At 44.2% G+C, this 19,227-nt stretch overlaps 1 protein-coding gene across 1 annotated transcript in view; it reads right to left on the bottom strand.

The window, feature by feature from the left end:
* LOC148409873 (SH3 and multiple ankyrin repeat domains protein 1-like) overlaps window positions 1-19,227 on the bottom strand; it is a 47,841-nt gene that overhangs the window by 4,572 nt on the left and 24,042 nt on the right. The window contains exons 14-26 of the mRNA XM_088439012.1: window positions 18,074-18,213; window positions 17,886-17,999; window positions 16,334-16,412; window positions 7,999-8,081; window positions 7,785-7,909; window positions 6,481-6,616; window positions 6,256-6,336; window positions 5,226-5,234; window positions 4,997-5,023; window positions 4,844-4,900; window positions 4,637-4,758; window positions 4,152-4,260; window positions 218-3,269 (exon numbers count right to left, since the gene is read on the bottom strand). Of these exons, the coding sequence (XP_088295138.1) occupies window positions 218-3,269; window positions 4,152-4,260; window positions 4,637-4,758; window positions 4,844-4,900; window positions 4,997-5,023; window positions 5,226-5,234; window positions 6,256-6,336; window positions 6,481-6,616; window positions 7,785-7,909; window positions 7,999-8,081; window positions 16,334-16,412; window positions 17,886-17,999; window positions 18,074-18,213 (4,134 nt within the window). The remainder of the gene's footprint in view (window positions 1-217; window positions 3,270-4,151; window positions 4,261-4,636; window positions 4,759-4,843; window positions 4,901-4,996; window positions 5,024-5,225; window positions 5,235-6,255; window positions 6,337-6,480; window positions 6,617-7,784; window positions 7,910-7,998; window positions 8,082-16,333; window positions 16,413-17,885; window positions 18,000-18,073; window positions 18,214-19,227) is intronic.

The following is a 19,227-nucleotide window of genomic DNA, read 5'->3' as shown; positions in this document are numbered from 1 at the left end:
GGAAGATGATGAAAACAAGGTTGGCGGGAGTCTCACGTTTATCCGAGAATTCCCACTTTATTTATGGGTATTTGATTAACATTGTGGTTCTTTGACGTCTATAGGTGTCGACGGTCATGAAAATACAGCGGAGGGATTTGAGACCCTCGCGGAAGACAAATCAAACCAGAGAATCAAAACAAAGCAAAACTGAATTGTAATACTAAAAAGAACCCACCTGTGCATGGTGGGTGATTTGGGGGTTTGGCTCCAGTCGTCCATGCTCTTCATGCTGCTCATTTGGTGCAGCTTGGAGCTCAGCTCATTGATGATGCTGGCCTTGACCCCAGACAGAGGCGAGTGAAGCCTCCGTGCGTCCAAAGCCAGGCCGCTTCTCTGGAGCTGCTCGTGTTCACCGACCTCGGTCCAGCCTGCCGACCGAGCGTCCATAGGCCGGTCCAAGCAGGCGGCTAACGTAACGCTAAAGTCGTCCTCCATTTTGGCCCTGTTCTGCAAGAGTTTTCTTTCATCATGTAGGACTCCGTCTATCCTGATATTGTCGGGGATGTTCTGTCTGTGCAGTTGTAAAGGAGCAGGATTGGTGCTGTTCTGCCGCCGTAATGCGACAGGCAGGACCTTCCCCGCTCCGTCCTTATAAGGAGTCATCTTTGGAAAAGCGGGGTTTGCCAATTTGGCGTTTTGTATCTCAACTGTTTGCCCACCAGAGAAAGCTGAAGAAGGATCCGGTAGGATACTCCCTTTTCGCCCCTCACCGAATGCCCCGTCTCCTCCGATGCCGCTCCGATCTCCTCTGAGAGCGGACAACCCCAGCATTTCGATGTGATGGTCGCTGCTGCTATGACTATCCAATTCCTCTATCCCAGAATCCACCACCGCATCCTGCCAATCGCCACCCTTGGCGGGATGGTGAACGTGGTTGACCGCTCTGCCGCCAATGCCGAAGCCGGCCTTGGGTCCTCCCGTCGTCATGCTGTAGTCGGAAGCCGTGGAGGTCGTGGTGGTGGCGGCGGCCGCGCTGGCCGTCATGGTCGTGGTGGCGTACGTCATGGTCGTGGTGAGGGCGGCCGTCCCTCTGTCGTGAGCTGTGGCGTCACGGCCCGCCGCCGAGTCGCCGGGGCCGCTGTAGAACGAGTGAGAAAGGGACACGGGTTGAGGTCTGTGGAGGTTTGCAGCCGGCAGAGCAGGGGAAGGTAAAGACGGCGAGAGGGCGGACTGCGTCAGGGTCGCCACCTCGCTGTCGTAGGAGGTGAGGCTGGACGTGGCGGAGTCTCCGCCTTGGGAGGAGGTTTGAGGAACGCTCTGGGTCTTGGGAGGAGGTGGCGGTGGAGCGGCGGATCGTTGGTAGTGCTGGTGATAGTCCTTCATGCTTTCATTCTTACCATTGGCAAACTGTAACGGAGGCGGCAAAGGGTCTGCAAAGACAAACTCCTCGTCGACGTCGATTGAGGGCGCCGGTGGGGGAAGGACCATCATTCCCAGATTTTCCGCTTGCGTCTCTGCCATGGCACCTGGTGCTGTCGGGACCGTGTACTGCGGGATGTAGCCGGCGTTGGGGTTGCTTTCCATCTGCAGGAAGGACGGCCGGCGAGGGGCCGGCTGAGACGGGGGCGGAGGAGGCTGTATGGCTTGAACGGGTCTGCTTCCATGGGGCTCTTTTTCTCTTTCCCCAGGGTAATACTGGCTGGGGTATTGGCTGTTTTGATCCTCTGAGAATCGAACCCTCAGACCTTCTCGATGGCCTGCGTCCTTGTCTATCTTCTCCCCTCGTAAGATCCTGGGCGACTGGGGTCGGCTTTGCGATGTGGGTGAGGTGGTGGTTGTGGGGGAGGTTAAGTGAAGGGAAACGGGTGAGGTGTACGCCGATTGCGTTGGGGTTGCGAAAAGAGAGGGCGTCGGGGTCTGGGTAGGAGCGGTAAACGCTCCCACCGTGGACAGCTGACGACCAAAGTGTCTCTCCTCGCGGCGAGTCCTGCGGTCATCTTTGAGGGCCCTTTCCCTGGCGGCGAGGGCGAGTCCGAGCGGAGATGAGGGATCGAGGACCTTCCCGGTGAGGGGGTGGATGAAAGTCGTCGCCGGCTGGGAGCCGTACGTTGACGGCGCAGACTTGGGTTGTCCGTCTTGACTGAGGACTGGAGACGAGTACTCGGGCAGGCCAAAGGCTGGAGGCATGCTGCTGGAGTAGTGGACGTAATTGTCTCCAGAAAACATGCCCTCGTCAATGGACTTGGAGGGTCGAAGTCGAGGAGCGGGTACTTCCATTTGTGAGCTCTGTAATGGCGGAATCCTCGCGGAATCCTCAGCAACACCTCCTCCCGCCTCCCCCTGGATGTCCTCCTCAGACGAGAGGAAGAAAGAGGCACTTTTCTGTCTCATGTCACGGAAACGTTCCCTCTCCCGACGTGCGCCCCCGCCTCCAAACGTGGTGGCGAACGCTGACGAGTAATCGAGGTTTTCCAGCTTTGAGGAAACGGGAGGAGCGGCGGTCGTTTGGGGTAAAGGGGCGGACGTCGGCGGCTGAGGCGGCGTCGAGCTCAGAGGTGACGGCAGGGTTGAGCTGGGGCTTTCCAGGGATGTTTGACCAGAGGGGTGGTCCTCGGCATCCTGCGAGCCTTCGGCTTCCATGCTGCTCCCCTGGCTGCTCCGCCCGCTGCTGCTGGTGGAGGGCGCTTTGATGATGATGGTCGGGATAGGGATGGACGTCTTCTCCTTGGCTGCGCCGCTTTTGCCGCGATGCTGTCGCAGTCCATCCTCCACTTTCGACTGTTTGGTCAAAGCGCCCCGACCTCCTCTGCGCGCGGCGCCCCTGCCGGTCCCGCCGCCCTGCTCCCTGGCGGCCCCGTGCGAATGATGCGCCACGTTTTGTTGGGTTTTCGGTTTAGCGCTTGTCGGCGGCGTGGCGCTACTGTAGCCTCTTCTTACGCCGCCCATTTTGCCACCGCCTCGCCTCGGCGCCTCTTGCTCCCTGGCGCACAGTCCTTCCGATTGTCGGCGGAGCGTGGAGACCGTAACTTGCTGGTTGGCTCCGCCTCCTCTTTCCCAGCCCGATTGATTAGGGTGACCGGATTGGGACTGGAGCGGGAAGTGGGCTTGAGGAACGGAAGGAATGGGCATGGCGGGTCCTCTCCCTGAATGAGGGCCGGCGGATAATGGCGGCTCAGGTGCTGATGTATTCGGGGGTGGGGGGATATCCTCCGGTCCTGGAACAGACAAGCTACGAGCCAACTTCATCGCCGGTGGATGAAGGTACTGCCTCTCCTCTTCGGTTATACCTTCATACAAAACACAGGCATTCGCAAACAAAATTAAAGTGCCTGTCAAGCGGATTCGGAGATTTTTTTCAAGATACATTATCCTGAAAACCTTTGAATGAGGGCTGTGCGATCAATTTAATTAATGTGTCATTAAGAAGCAGTTAGAAGAGGAGCTAAATCGTGGAATCTATATTTTGCAAAAAGTGGCAGAAAGTTGGATGGGAAGTTTACAGGATTTTTTTTACAAAAATATCAATAGTGCCTACTTTGTTGTGGTGAATTCTGCATTGACAGTGATTTAAAGGTATCAAACACATTATACATTATTGTATAATATTTATAATACATTATTGTTTTCACATTTTGGACAGGATTTTTGTAGAGTCCTACAAAATAGGAAATTGCTAAATCAAAAGCATTTCTACTCTGAAAGCTACATTTTCATCATAATAGACTCTTTTGTAATTTATACCACTGTGTATAAAATTAGAAATATTTTACAATATTTTGTAGGATTTTCTCAGATTTTCTCGTAACGTCTGTCGTGTTGATTATTTAGATTAAAATCGGTTAACTCTCATTCACTACCAATGACGGATATAGACGTCAAATAATTTTACTGGAACTGGCTGTTCAAAAAAAGATGATTTGGGGGCACATCGCCCTAGTTTGAAGATAAACATCTTCAAATTCAAAGGGTCAGGTTAGGGTTAGGTTTCAAGCAATCCAAGCAATGAACCAAAATTGATGAACACTTTGTCTTGAATATATCGAAATATTGATCTACAAAGACATTTTGAAACCCTTTTGACTGGTATACCTTTTGCACATAGAGTTATTTTGAAAAGCAAGAAGAATCCAAGTGTAAATCCTCTCTGTGGTCGCACGGCATATATTTACCAATGGATTTCTGACGCATCATGACTGCATGCTGTGCTGGTTGAAAGTGGGCTTGGTTGTAGGCAAAGCCGGCTCTGGGATTTATTGCGGATTGCAGCTCGTACGCCGGCTTCGGGTTTCATACATACGAGAAAAAAAAGAGATATCACAAACTACACTGCATAATGACCGAATTGGAATTTGACTAGCTCATTTTCAAACATTAAAATCCACCCCTGGTAGTGGTACGCGGGCGACCGAGTTGATGAATGGCCGCTACCTGAGTCAGACTTAAGCAAAGGTGTGGGTGGCTGACTGTCAATCATTTTCAAGTGCCGCGAGGGCAGCCGAGCATCCCCACCGCTCAAAGGCAAAGAGAGGCCGCGTGATTAAAAGCGCGCCATCGCCCAAAGCGGCGCCGCGGCCGTGAGAATGAAATCGGCGGCCGACACGCGGAAGGAATAGGAGCGCGTCCAAAATAAAACGTGCGGCATGCCAAACGTTACCTCATTGGAGACATTGGGAACGATACTCTTGCTTCTGTCCCTCTTGCCTCCGTGACCTCTCTGGCCTTGACTGTCCGATGTAATCGTGTGTTGGGCAGCGGCCAAAATTTCATCCAGTTTATCTATTAAAAGAAAAGAAAACGGACAAACATGAAAAGGAGGGTTTTCTAAGCTAAAAACACACCGGGACCAAAGTGTGTTTCTTACTCAGCGCCATCTGATAGACGGTCCTCTTCTTATCAGGACCCTGAGAGGAATCGTAGTCTGTGGGAAGAAAAAAAAAAAAAAAAAGCCGGCATCAAACGGTTGTTAATTAAGGCCCGGGGGCTGATCGAGTCAACGATAACGCCTGATGTTCACCTGCTTTTTTTTTCCATGGAGAGGCAGCTGGAGCATACATAATTGGGAAATAGAAATTAGGTGCAAATACAAGTGCCGTGTCGTTGGGTTCATATGGCACATGATGGCACGGAATACTCCGACACAAGACGGTGTGAATGCAGAGGCGGGATGATGATGATGATGATGACGACGACGACGACAAAGACGGAAATGACAATGAGAGCACACCATGTTGTGATTCTCCCACCTTTGTCCACTTTGGAGCAGCGCATATAGGTGAGAGGAAAAAAGAAAACAAAAAAAAAAAACCATTGGCAACTGCTAGTATCAAAAACAACGACTGTGTTCGTATTTTCTTGTCACCTTCTTTACATGTAAGACAAGAATTGTAAAAATGAATTGAAAGTGTTTCTGCAGCTCTCGGTAAATCGAACTCAAGGCTTTTTCATGCCAGTACGTTCTTTTCAACTTAAACGCAAATTAATTGGAACATGAAGCAACTCATTGCTAGATTGAAGACCTTTATTTTGTTACGTTTTATACGGAAACGCATATGTATTAGTGATGGGATTTTTCCCAGGAGTAGAGCCTGAAATCAATCAGCTCATGCAACACAAGCTATCTTCTGGACTTCCTGAATAAAATACGCCACAATAAATCTCGTTCCAAAGAATGGAAGAGAACTGTTTGCATCTACATGAAAAAAGGTTGAAAAGCAACAACAGACAGTAATGATATTAAATAGGATGTAGAGACAAATTTTGTCCATTTTTTTTTTTTTTTTGCTTTAATTCAATGGACATTGTGCTGCTCCATCTGCCGCAACAGATACTGATATTTTCAATCAACGCTTCTGAGTCACACTAATTGGACCAGGTTATAAATCAATGTTCTTTGTTAGCCTGTCTATGGCATTTAGCAATTTTTGTTAGCATTAAGCTACATGGATTTTCTAAGCTATGTGGTTGCTATATTTAAATGAGGTGTTTTCACAAAACCAAGCATATAGTGTAGTTTTGAGGACAATTTTCGACAGAGATATCCAATTAGGGATTACTACAAAAACAACCTTTTTAATAACACCATTTTCATTTCCCAGGAGCCGAAAGGCTCAAATTGTAAGCGAGGTGCGCGAAAATAAGGTATTAGTAGACGACGCGCACCATTAAAAAGTGAATGGGCCAAAACTTGAAATGCATTTTTGTCTAAAAAAAAAAAAAATGCTCGTACAAAGCCTAAACTTTTGTCAGCCCGGTTAAAGCGGTGGGTCATCTTACCCATGTCCTCCAGTTCCGACGTCATGGACTTGGAGCGCAGGGCAATGGCGGGAGGAGTCAGCCTTTTGCTCTGCTGCGGGGCTGCAAAGGGACGGCGGCCAAACGCGGACTTGATGTTGACTTTTTTCGTACAGTAAACACGTTGAGTCATCACCACTCGCGAGCGCGTGGCTTACGCGCCGATGTAAACGTGCGAAGAAAGGGGGGCGGGAAGGCGGCGCTAACCTTTCTTTCGAGCGCCGTCCTCCAGCTCGGGGTTTCGAGCAACCATGACCACTTTCACCATGAGGCTGTTGCCGCCCTGTCGGATCATGTTGACAACCTGTCGGTGTCCTACTTTCACCACATTCTGGCCGTTCACCTAAAAAGGCAAACATTTGGCCTCGTTTACGTTGATATCAACGGGACTAGATTTAACCCTGGCGCGGTACTTTGTTCCATCCTTTGATCTTTACTTTAAAGTAGGGCTGCGCGATTCATCGAATTTTAATCGCGGTCACGATATTGGCTGCCACGATTATTTAAGCTGATCCTCGGCGATATTAATATTGAAAAGGTCAAGCACTTTTTTTTTTTTAATTACAAGTCAATCAAGTACTTTGTCATCCTACCACCAGGGGGCAATGTTTTCATGTTTTTTCACATATTTGTAGTGAATTTATATTTATTGAATATATATTTAAATACATGTGAAAATACATCTATACTATATAAAATATTTTATATTATTTTATAATAGCAAAGTATAAATTAAATATATATTTATTATAAATATATTTATCAAGTATAAGTAATATTTAATTTACGTACATTCACATACAGGGCTTATTCCTCTATTCTGAATATTTCGTGAAATCCAATTTTTTTTGCAGGATTGTTCACATTTTCAAATAAATTCGATCTGTTTGTGACAGTTTTGGACTAAAAAGGCCAAAAATGTCCGGCATGAGGACATTGTGACGTCACAAAGTACCTAGTGATGCTGCAACAGGTGTCATAGCGAAGCCAGAAGAGAGTAAATTAAAGTTGGGGGGGGGGGGGGGGGGGCATTTTTTGACATGTCATTTCGTGCAGTGCCAGCAACGTCTGTTTACTCCAGGCGAACAAGAACAAGAGAAAGTGACAGACAGACAGACAAAATACACCTCGTTCTCCCTTCATAAAGTTGTTTTCGCCTGGTCCGCTCTTGTTGTTTTATTTTTTTTCCAGTCTACTCCCGTCTTTTTGAGAGTAGAATTTTGACGGCTGTCGCTTGTTTGCATGTCAGGAGATCGGGTAAGTATCGGATTTAGTACCACATGCCCGAAACAGATCCTTGTCGTTTGCACTGCCATGAAAAGATCTGATACAGGTTGGATCGGGGAAAAAAAATATATATCAGAATTGTGTTAGTTATCAGGTGAAGGAGTGTGGCATCCCTTGGCTAAAATACTGCAAGAAAGATATGGCATAAAATGACCAAAAAAATGGTCAAAATACCGCATAAGGGTCCAGAGAGCTATTAAATGCCGTCGGTTACGAGCGGACACCTCAATGAGGAAATCCCCCATCCTTAGGCCGGCCTTCCAGGCCACGCCCCCCTCATCGACAGACTCCAGGTACTGCAGCGCGGGAAACGCCGGCGTCGGAGTGAATTCCTCTATGGGAGTCTGAGCTGGAGACCATCAGACAGCAAAGATGAGTATGAACGGACACGAATATCAGAGAGATTTTTTTTTTTTTTTTTGGAGTGGCAATGCTCACCTTTGGCTCCCCTGAGGACGAAACCGAATCCCTCATTGTCTTTCTTCTGCAGGAGTGCTGTCTTCTCCTTAATGATGTAGTCACTGCGAGGACAAGGGAAATAAAACGGTGGAGTCATTTGACTTGTGTTGAGAGGTAATTTGGTCAAACGGTGTAACCGCATCACATTATGAAACCGCGCTGCAGCAAAAAGAAAGGTCGCCGGCAAAATAAACAGCGGCGGTGGACAAAGAGCCAGCCACGCGATGCCATTCCGTATCCCGCTCCCAATCGGAATCCGGCCTGGATTGCGTTGACTCGCGCGGACCGCGATACGGAAAATGAAATGCGTGCATACACTCGAGCGCCGGCGCCGACTTGGAAATGCACCTAAATGGCCGTATTAGCGTTCACGGCCCCCGGCGGCTTTCGCGAGGATGCGGCACCGCCGACCAGTCATACAGACGTGACGCTTTCGATTATGTACGAGCGGAGCCGGGACAGGCCTCTAATCGGCCTCCGCAAACAACTCTTTGTGCTCCAAGGCTGCAGCAAGACTGGGAAGAGAGCTTACGCCCTTCAATCTTATATTATACGCTATTTTTATTCTGGAGTTTGAGCAAGTGCGGCCCGCCGAGCTTTTATTGCAATGTTGTGCAATAAAAAACACTAGGAGGCAAAAAAATGACTATAGATTGTCAAAAATGGTAGCGGTTCAAAATGACACAGTGTGTTCATTGCTAAATGGAATTTATTTGATGGGGATGTTTGACCGTGTTTCCATTGACACACAGGGGTTAGCGTGGTTTCTGCAATTCACAAAAAATGACATTTAGCATTTTTTCAAATTAAGAGCAAACTAATTGGAACAAGAAGCTACTGATTGCTAATCGTGTCATCCTCTACAAAAAGTATGCCTTTCTTTTGTGGTGTTTTATACATATGCACATTGTCTTGAGGGACAAAATATTTGCAACAGACGAGCCAGAATTCAAGAGATGTGACGCAATCTATAGTCTGAATAAGATTCATCTAAACGTATGCTAATTTGCATAATATGATGGCGCCAGCCGTGGCTGCCGTCTTCTGTTTGCTGAGTAAAAATCCACTGCGTGGTTTCGTGCTATACGTGGCAATGATTCTCTACAATAAAATGTTACGTTTTTCAATACCAGGACAGGAAGAGTACATTTTCTTTTCGGATTAAGAGCAAATGAACTGGAGCATGAAGCCACTGATTGCTAATTGTGTCATCCTTTACAAAATGTTGTGTGCCTTTATTTTGTGATGTTTTATACTTGTGCATATTGTCATTAGTAACAATTTTTTATTTACTTTTTTTTTTTAACAACACACGAGCCAGAAATAAAAGCGGTGTGACACAATCGATAGTCTGGAGTCTAGAGGTACAACTAAAAATCTAAAAGTTTATGTTCTTAAATGCCAGGACAGGAAGAGTTTACTATTCTTTTCAAATTAAGAGCAAACTAATTGAAAATAAGTCAACTTATTTTATCATCCTTTACAAAATATTGTATGCCTTTATTCGGTGTGATTTTTTTTAACCTATTCGCAATGTCATGAGAGACAATTTTTTTTTATTAAGTCTTTTTTTATATCTATTTAAGTCTTTTTTTATATCTAAAATTTAATGTGCTGTTAGGGAGTACTATATTTAGTAAATATATATACTTTTCAAAGACGGTATATTATGAAAAAAATAATTGAAAATCACTGCACCATAGTAAGGATATCTGTATTCATGATCATGCTATGTCGGAATTTCCAGCGCTTTTTAACGCCCCATTCGCACAATTGATTAATTTAGGTAACCAGAGTAATTAATTACTTCAGGTAATGAAGTACTAAAGTAATCGATTACCTTGGGGAATTACTTTAGGTAAAACTAGCACTTAATTACCCATCAGCCATTTTTAGACCCCGCTTTCGCTTTAACAGTGGAAAAAAAATATCTGTCCGGACTGTTAAACAACGTAAAAACACGTCTTTGGTATCGAATGAGTCGACGTGAAAAAAGCGGGCCAAAAAAACGCTACTCGAGCCTGAAAGAGCGGAGAATCCCAAAGATCGGCACAATGAGACCTAACTTGAGACGCTCGCCGAGGTCCATCCCTCGCGCGCGTTCGCCAACGCTTCGCCGCCTTCCAGCCATCTGCTCCTCACACCTCATTCCTTTTTCTCTCACCCTGTCCTCCGTCGTGCGCTCTCTCTCTCTCCCAAGATCAAAGTAACATGAAGTGGGAGGACGGATACATTGCGCATCCACTTGTACGAGGAGGGGGAAACACGGCCCGGTGACGCGGAAACTCCTCAAATGGTTCCCGGTTTAAAGCAGTGATTTTTCAATGACGTATTTTTTTTACAACCTTATTTAATGCACACCGACACTCGGGCCACAACGTTTATATCTGTAATGATAGATTTCTTAAGCGTGTTTCAGATTTCCCACGTTGTGAGCGGTCAGTGAACGCAGCGCCATCGTAATGGTGAATGCGCTCCGAGCAGTTGGTTTCCTGTTCCACGCGACGCAGCTCAAGTTCATTTTGCCGTAAATAACCGAAGTTGCGCACGTTAAATTTAGGATTGTCTTATGATATGCCGAAAGGCCGCAATTCATAAACGGGTCAAATGGAATCAATTCCGTGCACGCTGAATCAGCTAGAGACATCATAACATTGACGCGATTCACTCGGTTTTAGCAATATTCCCGCGTGCGCACAAGGTGGACTCGAACGGTGGTTCAGTCTGCTTGCTTCTTTTACGGAAAATAATGCTGCAACAACTTCCGCGAACTCAAACTGCTGTTAGCTGCAACATGCACTGGCTGCTAACAGCTAACTGACTTTTTCACTCGCAAAAGTGACTACGAATAATTATCTAAAATTGTATATATAACTAAAATTGTATACTTTTTAATATTAAGAAAAGAGCAATATAAACATCAGCTTTCAACAAATTTTAACAGGTTACAGGTTAGTCTGAAAAAGAAAAAAAACGGAGAAAAACAATGTGCTGAGTGTTTTCTAAATTGTAAAAATGTTGACAATTTAAAAAGTTTTTAACTCTGGCACAGACTTTGACAATGATCGCGCTACTGCACCACCCGGTGCTGTGGAAGTGCAATTACATTTCACTTGGCAAAAGGCCTCACCCCCAACTAGTTTTAAGAAGACATTGTGATTACTATTGTGATGCATAGTGTGAATTGAGCAACAAAATCCAGCCGTATTTATCAAGCCTCGGGGGCGACCATTTTGCCACTCGCTCGACTAAAAATGACATGACAGTTGCTCGGGGCTCGGGGAACGACCCGTGAAGGTCACATGACCGAAGAGCGCCGACGTCGTTGCTTCAGCCCTTAGCGACTGCGATGTCGTTTTCAGTCGACAACAAGTGGCAAAACGGCCCTAAATGTATTTGGGTGCTGAATTCATATTCCACAATTACATGCATGGAGCAGATTATTGTCTAAAAAAGTTTTAGACTGGCTTTAAAAGAGTGCTGTCGCCCATGTATGCTTTTTTAGACTTAGTCATGTAACATCATCCGTTTTATGCATACAATGTTATGCCAAGAAGTCACTATAGCACAATTTACCGATAAGATGCTTCATGTTCTAATTCATTTGCTGTTAATTTGAAAAGAAACCACTGTGAACTGCCTTCCCATTTGAGAACCGCTGATGTACAGCAATGAAAAGCACAAATGAATTCTCGACTGGTTTCTGATGCTCCGGGAAGCGTGTGAGGATTTTTTTTTAACTCTTCCACTGCCGAGCATGGAGTGGCAATGTGAGGACAACGGCCACACACACAACAAACGATTGCACTTGAAGAATATCGGTGACACACACAGTGGACGGAGATGTATCTAATATTCCGTACATGCACATAGGCATTAATCCCACAGTATCGGACGTGCTACAGCTTTTCTCTTAATGCAAATGTGAACACACACATATAAAGAAATAAGAATTTTTTAGCACACACATCAATTATACAATGGCTCTTTAAATAGGCCGGTCCCTATGAATGAAAATCTGCTGGAAGGTAATAATGAGTCCAAGAGAATGCAATACACCCACATTGTCTGACTGAAACGCATCAGTGTGTGTTCTCTACGCGCACACACCGCCGTATAGTTCAAACGCACGCAAATAAGCATGCTGCGGCGTCTACCGTCTATCGCCACTTTACATTTCGCGGAAAATGTCAGAGCCAGGCACGCTCCGGAACGATGACACGCACACGAACGCACACGAGCGGGCGCAGCAGCGGCGGATGAATTTAGTGTTTGGAAAAGGATGCGGCCTGCCAGCGGCGTGCTCTACCTCTCCCCTCTCTCCATTGTCCTCTCCTTACATCCATAGCCAGCCAATGAAGCAGGAAACAGCCGCTACCTGTAAATGAACCGCACGCTCCTGTTTCGGAGGCCCACTGACGGCCATGGAGGAGAGGGGGAGAGAGAGCAATCTCTCTCACCGCATCCCCCCCATTGCCATGTCACCCCCACCCCCCCCCCCCTCCCTCACGCGTCGCACTCCTCCCTCCCTTCATCCGACGGGAGCTCAGGCAACCGGAATGGAGGAGAGAGCGAGAGAGAGAGCGGGAGAGGAGGATGAAAAGACGTGTCTTACCGAGGTTCTGAATTGTCCATGTACTAGTATAAGCTTTGTCGTCGCTGGTAAAACGAGTCAGCGCTCGGGTAGAATAACGACAACGTTTTTATACGACTCTATGACAACTCTGCGCACTGTTATGACTTATTAAAGTCTTTTTATGATAAAATGACACGGGACTGGTAAGAGACTGTAAACAACAACGAGACATTCTACTTCCTAGTACTTTCCTACTTGTCCAATTCAAGATGGACATCATTGCGGGTACGTAAAGGCACTTCAGGGGGTGGATATTATTTTATAAGATTTCTGTAGGTGTCAGCACACTGATTTGATACTTTTTAATGCCGTGACTGGGACAGTTCATTTTTCTTTCAAATTGAGAGCAAATGAAATGGAATATGTCATAACTCATGGTCGTAAACAAGGCGGCACGCTGTGATTTTGCTACATTTTTAAAGTTGCACATTGCCTGCGATTCCATTTTTCGTATGCAAAAAGCAACATTTAATGTGGCGCCATCGATGTTCTGGAGTTGATGACTGTGCCTGGAGATATCACGAGAAAGTTTATGGTCTGCGCTGCAACAATTCATCGCCAAATAATACAATTTATCATTAATTCCTTTAGATAACCAATCATTCAGACCAGCGGTGTCAAGCATACGGCCCGCGGGCCGATTCTCGCCCTCGAACGGGTGAAATCCGTGAGATGATTTTGTAATGTAAAGTCTAAAAATGAGCAGAATTTTTTCAATGGATGAAAAACTTTAAATGTTTTGTGATTAATAGTAATGTTCAGTTTTATAATTATTAGTGATGTTGTGCTGTTTGGGACAGTATTAAAAAAATAAATTGTTGTTTTAAAGTTATATCAATATATACAGTGATTTTATTGGTCCGGCCCACATGATTTTAGACAAATAAAATTGTCCGAACCCTCTGAATTTCGCTGATTTATGTTGTCCTCAGTGAAACCAGACTGATCATCTTTGCGTTAAATCTAAAGAAGATATTTACAAACAAATCTGCTTTTTCTTTGGAAGTTAGCGATTTTCAAGCCTATTTTCTGACCTGTAATTGACTATCAAAAAAAAAAAAAAAAAAAAAATCAACTTATGTAAAGTCCTGGTTTTGAATAAAGGGATGGACAATAAAGCAAAAAACTTGAATGAACTGATTATTGAAACTCGTACTCGTATGCGCTTCTGCTTCCAAATAATACAACTGAACACGCTAGCATAAATACTCCATTACTACCCTTTGCTACTGTATTTTATTTTTGTAACCTTGCGCGAAAGACCATGTTTATTCTTAATGTTTTTCCAAGTCGGCCTTCAACGACTGTAACAAATTCCGTATGCCGGTAAAATGATAAGAGCACGATTAGGCTTTGCTAGAAAAAACAGTATGTCTTACTAGCAAAATTACTGTACATTTTTTGCACGCTGGTAAGAAAAACGAAAGAAAAAAAAAATCTGGGAGACACTAGCGCTTCCTCGTACATGGAGGAAATTGAAACAAAGCTTTCTCTAACCCCGCATACTTGAGACAATGAAAGAGTTTGACAAGATGAGATTTCAATGAATGCGTGTGTGTGATAGCAGGGGAGGAGGGGGGGGGGGGGGGGTGGGTGAGGATCACAAGAAAAGGATGTGCAAATGTGCGCTCTCTATGGCTAGCCAATCACAGATTGGCTAACAGCTGATTCCCACCCTAGACTTACACACAGGCGCGCACGCACCTGCCAACTTTAGCATCGCCCAGCTTTTCATCACAAACACTTCTAGTTGCTATGCCGATTCATATTTGACATTCTCCCAGAGAGGGAAAACGCGTAGCGGATCACCTCGTTCCCAATCGAGCGCCACTTCACCGCTGCTTTGTAATTGCGCGGGTTTGAAAAACCAACCACGTTTTGAACAGAATAATAAAATGAACCTAATTGTTCCCTTATTACTGCCGGCCGTTTTAAAGCATCTTGATTTTTTTCCAAGACCCAAGCGGCATTATCTCCGATTATTATATTTAAATCATAGCTACCGAGTGAAGAAATAGAATCTCCTTTCGCCAGAAAATGTATGCATTGATTCTAACCCTGTTCACGTTCTTTTATAATCAACTGTAGGCGAAACGCAGCCATTTTTCCACAAACTGTGCCGATCTCCGAACAAAAATGGTGATTTGATGCCATCTACTGGTGATTGTGCATCAGTGAAGTTGTTTCCGTGACTGAAATTTACAGTGGAGTGCCATCAAACAAACTAAATTGACAATTATACTCGTAAATGGCGGCGAATGAATAAATGTATCTGTATTACAAATAATATCGCAAGTAATAGTTTTATTTTTTACTCAACACTAATACACAAACAGTTATTAAGTTATTAAGCATCGTGTAGGATTTCGATCATTTCTGGGTCATTTCCTTCCACAGCATTTTGGCAGAATTTTAGGGATGGCACACTCCTAGAAGTGTTTTGTCACCATTTGGATGAAATTTCAGCTCCCTAGTGCCTTCTTTCAATACTTCCCAACTGAAATGAAGCGGGTATAGTATTCGATTAATCGTCGATGCCTAACATGGAGGAAAACGACATGGAAAAAAGGCCGTGTCGGCCCCGGCGTGCTCGCGGCTTTAAAAGCGCCCAAGGAAGCGAGCGGCGCTCAGCCTGCTCATGACTCATCATCAGCAACATGATGTATTTACTCACAAAGACATATTCAGACACACACCGGCTCCCAAGCAAAACATGTACAGCCTTATGCCCAAAGAAAAAAAAAAAAAAAACGAGCAGTAAAGGACACGGCTTGTGTTCACTGCAACAACAACCCAAAAAAAAGAAAACAATGGCGAGAAGGCGCCGATTGGGGATGTAGCGCAAGGGCAGACATAACAGCACAGCGGGTGAAACAAGTGGGCTCGCTCAAACACGCTGAGCTTCCTTCCCGGCCGCTAATAGATCACTTGCTTCCCACATGCGTGGACACCATGTTCCACACTGACGAGCAAATGAGACGAGCCCTTAAATGGGTGCTTGTCAGAATTGTCATATTTTAAGGCACGTTGCTATAAGAAAAGAGAACGTAAATCTGGTGTACCGTAAATTTCGGACTGTAATCCACTGCTGCTTATCCTCAGTTTTTTTTTTTTTTTTTTTACAAGCCACAAGAAGACAATCTCCCAGTAAACAGAGACAGAAGAAGACAGGATCAAAGTTTTGATTTTGGATTTGAGCTGCGACTTTACTTGCCACTAGGGGGCACCCCCCACTAGCGATCAGGCACGTTACTGTTATGTTGGTGCAGTATTCTAACAATTGTATTACTTTTTGTGTGGCTTACGGTCCAAAAAATACAGTAATTGTATCACATGATGTGAGTTTAAATGTGGGCAGGGTGCAATTAGCCGCATATTTCCCTGCTAGTGAATTGTGACCTGATTCAAATGAACTGAATTGATGCTATAGCTGAAATTGAACTGAAAAGGTATGTATAAAAAGAAAAAAAAACAAAAAATAAATAAATTTTACTCTGAATACCATATTGGGTGAATCTCCATTAGATTGCACTTTAATAAAACCATTAATATTTAGACCAAAAATAAATAATTGCAATAGCAATTTCAATAGCATTTAGATAGATACCAGGAAAATAATCTGCGAGATCATCATCAGACATCATCGGATTTGAAGGTTCCCGTAAAACGGGATCTTACCTGGGACCGTCGATGCCGTCATAGGCGCCGACCGTGACGTTCCGGAAGAGCTTCCTCTTGGCTTTTCCGCTCCTCGTCTCTGCAAGGCCGCACATACGCTACATGTTGATTTCGTCGCTCGCCGTCTGACGCTTTCCCCATGTTTTTACGCAGGATAATATATTCACACACATTTTTTTTTCTTTTGGCGGGTGTCTTTCAAACAGCATAGGGCTTCCTAAATATGCAATTGGAACATCATTATGACAGTGACTTAAAGGATAACTCTGCCCAGAGGGAGCATATAACCTATATTAGCAAGCCATAGAATCTAAGTGCTGGCCAATTATTTCGTATGTGCTACTGCAGGCCCGTGACAACGTGACCTAGAACGTATATCGGAATGACAACTATAATGACAAAAATATTATGCTTTCGTACTGGGGAAAGAAATCCAGCCATCCATTTTTTTTGTTTTACTTCCTATTTAAATGTGACAGTTGCATTAATTAGACATATTTTTAAGGAAAAGCGTGCTAAAAAGACCCAACATATTTTCCCCACCGGATTATAAGGCGCACCTTCAACGAACGGCTTATTTTAAAACCGTTTTCACATCCGGGGCGTATCGCATTATAAGGCGCATAGAATAGAAGCTGCAGTAGTGGCTGGAGTTGCAATATCCATTCACTAGATGGAGCTGTGCTGAAGGGAATGCCAACAAAACAATCAGATAAATAGGTTGAATTTTTCAATCAGAAATGAAGAATAAAGATGATTTGTGGAAAGAATACCTCTTGATTACATTAAAAGACTGTTAAGATCAATACCAATCTAATCGAGAGTTTACAAGAATAAAATTATGATTGAATTAAATTTTCTTTCATCAAAATCCAACCAAAAACCATTAAAAAAAACTTGTCCTCATATAAATTGCTTCAAAATTGGGGCATATACTGTATAGCATATCAACATTTCAAACAGGGTATTAGAAAAATTTGAATTGTAAAGTTACTTATTTTATTTTTTCGTCCACCGAAAATGAAAATTCGCAATTTATGCACTGTATATGGCGATTATAAGGTGCAATGTCAGCTTTTGAGAAAATTGAAGGCTTTTACCTGTGCCTTATAGTGCGGATGTTACGGTAAAACACAAGTACATATTAAGTATGGTTTTGCAACTTTATGAGTGAAATTTCAATAAAAACATCACTTTTGGATAAATGCACACGGGTCCGGGTCATATTGACCCTGAGGCATTATTACTCTTCTTGAGGAATTAACATATTTCGCAGGTTAAAACAAGACATTGCATGTGAATTAAACCCATTTTGGACAGACACGTTTGGGTGACTAAATACGCCCCGGGTCAAATTGACCCGTGGGGGTTATAACTTTTCCTTGCAAACAAACATAACAGGAGGATTAAAGCAAATGCTAAAAGTGGAAATCTTTCCATAGGTTGAGACGGCTACATTAGCGTGCTAGCCGGTGTTGGTACACTACGACTGTTTCCAAAATGGTCTTTTTCCGTTGAGATGTTTTTGTCAAAAGCTTAATTTGAATCTTACCAGGTCGATTGTCCTTGTTGACAGGTGCCACCTCCTCCACGCAATCTGAAGGGAACCACCCGGTGCGACCTTTCACCGTTCCTTCCCAGTACCCCCCCTCTCCGACACTCAACACTGCCGAGGAACGGGTATCCACCTCAAGTAGGTGATGCGACGTCGCTCAACGTTTTTCTTGAAGCTCATCTCACCTTTGACTTTGTCCCCCTTATTGAGTGACAGCTGTCTCTCTCCGCTGGCAGAGTGCGCCCGGGTGGCAACGTACACGCGCCCCGGCACCGCGCTGTACATTCGCTTCATTTGACCTCCCCCGCCGCCTGCGGGGGTCGCCCTGTGAAGAGAGGTCAAAACAATGAACGGGAGGATGAAATGGTTTGCGCCACAAACGGCAATGCTGAGTCCTAAAAAAACATCACAAAATAAAGGCTATTACACGATTGAGCCCAAAGGTGTCATGTTGCAATTAATTTGCTCTTAATTTGAAAAGAAAGCCGTACTGCTCCTGTCACGGCATGAAAAATCTTTCAATGGGATTCGCTACGTGACGTGGACTGATATCTATGTGATATGTAATATGTGACTTGAATCCACTGTTCTCAAAAAATATATGCAAATGCACCATACATTGTACTTAAGATTAAATACGACAATTTAAAAATGTTTCTACAGTTAAAAATTATTAATTAAAAATTATTCTACAGTCTAAGATTGAAAGACGATTGTTTTCTTGAAGTAAAAGACCCCCCCATACACACACTCACACACAAGTAAGGGGGGGGTGGGGGGGGGGGGGGGGGGGCAGTTCTAATCGAATAAAATAATTGATTGCGTTAGGTAATTAAATATTAAAGTAATCAAACATTTTAGGTAATTAGGTACTATAATCAGGTATTGTTAAAAGTAAACGATTACTGCATTTATTTGATACCAGCCGTTTTTAAACCTCCTTTAGCCCAAAACTTGGGAAAAAAAGGACCTAGGATTGAAAAAATGTAAAAATATATCTTTGTGCTTGAATGAGTCGATGACATAATGTGTTTGTTTCATCAACACTTAGCGCTCCGATTCATTCTCATTATGCATTTTTGCTGAAAAGTTAAACACAACTGAACTTTACATCAAAACATTTGAAGCCACTATAAGAGTGTAAACAATTTGACTTTTTCATGAAATGATTTATTTCAAGTTCATGATTCAGAAAGTTATCATTTCGCACCCGAATCGTGTTTGAAAATAATTTGTCATTTGACCTCAATGTAAAAACTCATTTTACCGACTGAAGTATAAACTGTAAAACCCGTACACTCCCGTAATCAGTACACTCTACAAAACGCACAGTATCCAT

The sequence above is a fragment of the Hippichthys cyanospilos genome, chromosome 17 (genome assembly GCF_059441005.1).
Source record: "Hippichthys cyanospilos isolate Australia breed blue-spotted pipefish chromosome 17, RoL_Hcya_1.0, whole genome shotgun sequence".
In the NCBI taxonomy this organism is placed as follows: Eukaryota; Metazoa; Chordata; class Actinopteri; order Syngnathiformes; family Syngnathidae; genus Hippichthys; species Hippichthys cyanospilos.
This window is presented reverse-complemented; position numbering and strand designations above follow the sequence as displayed.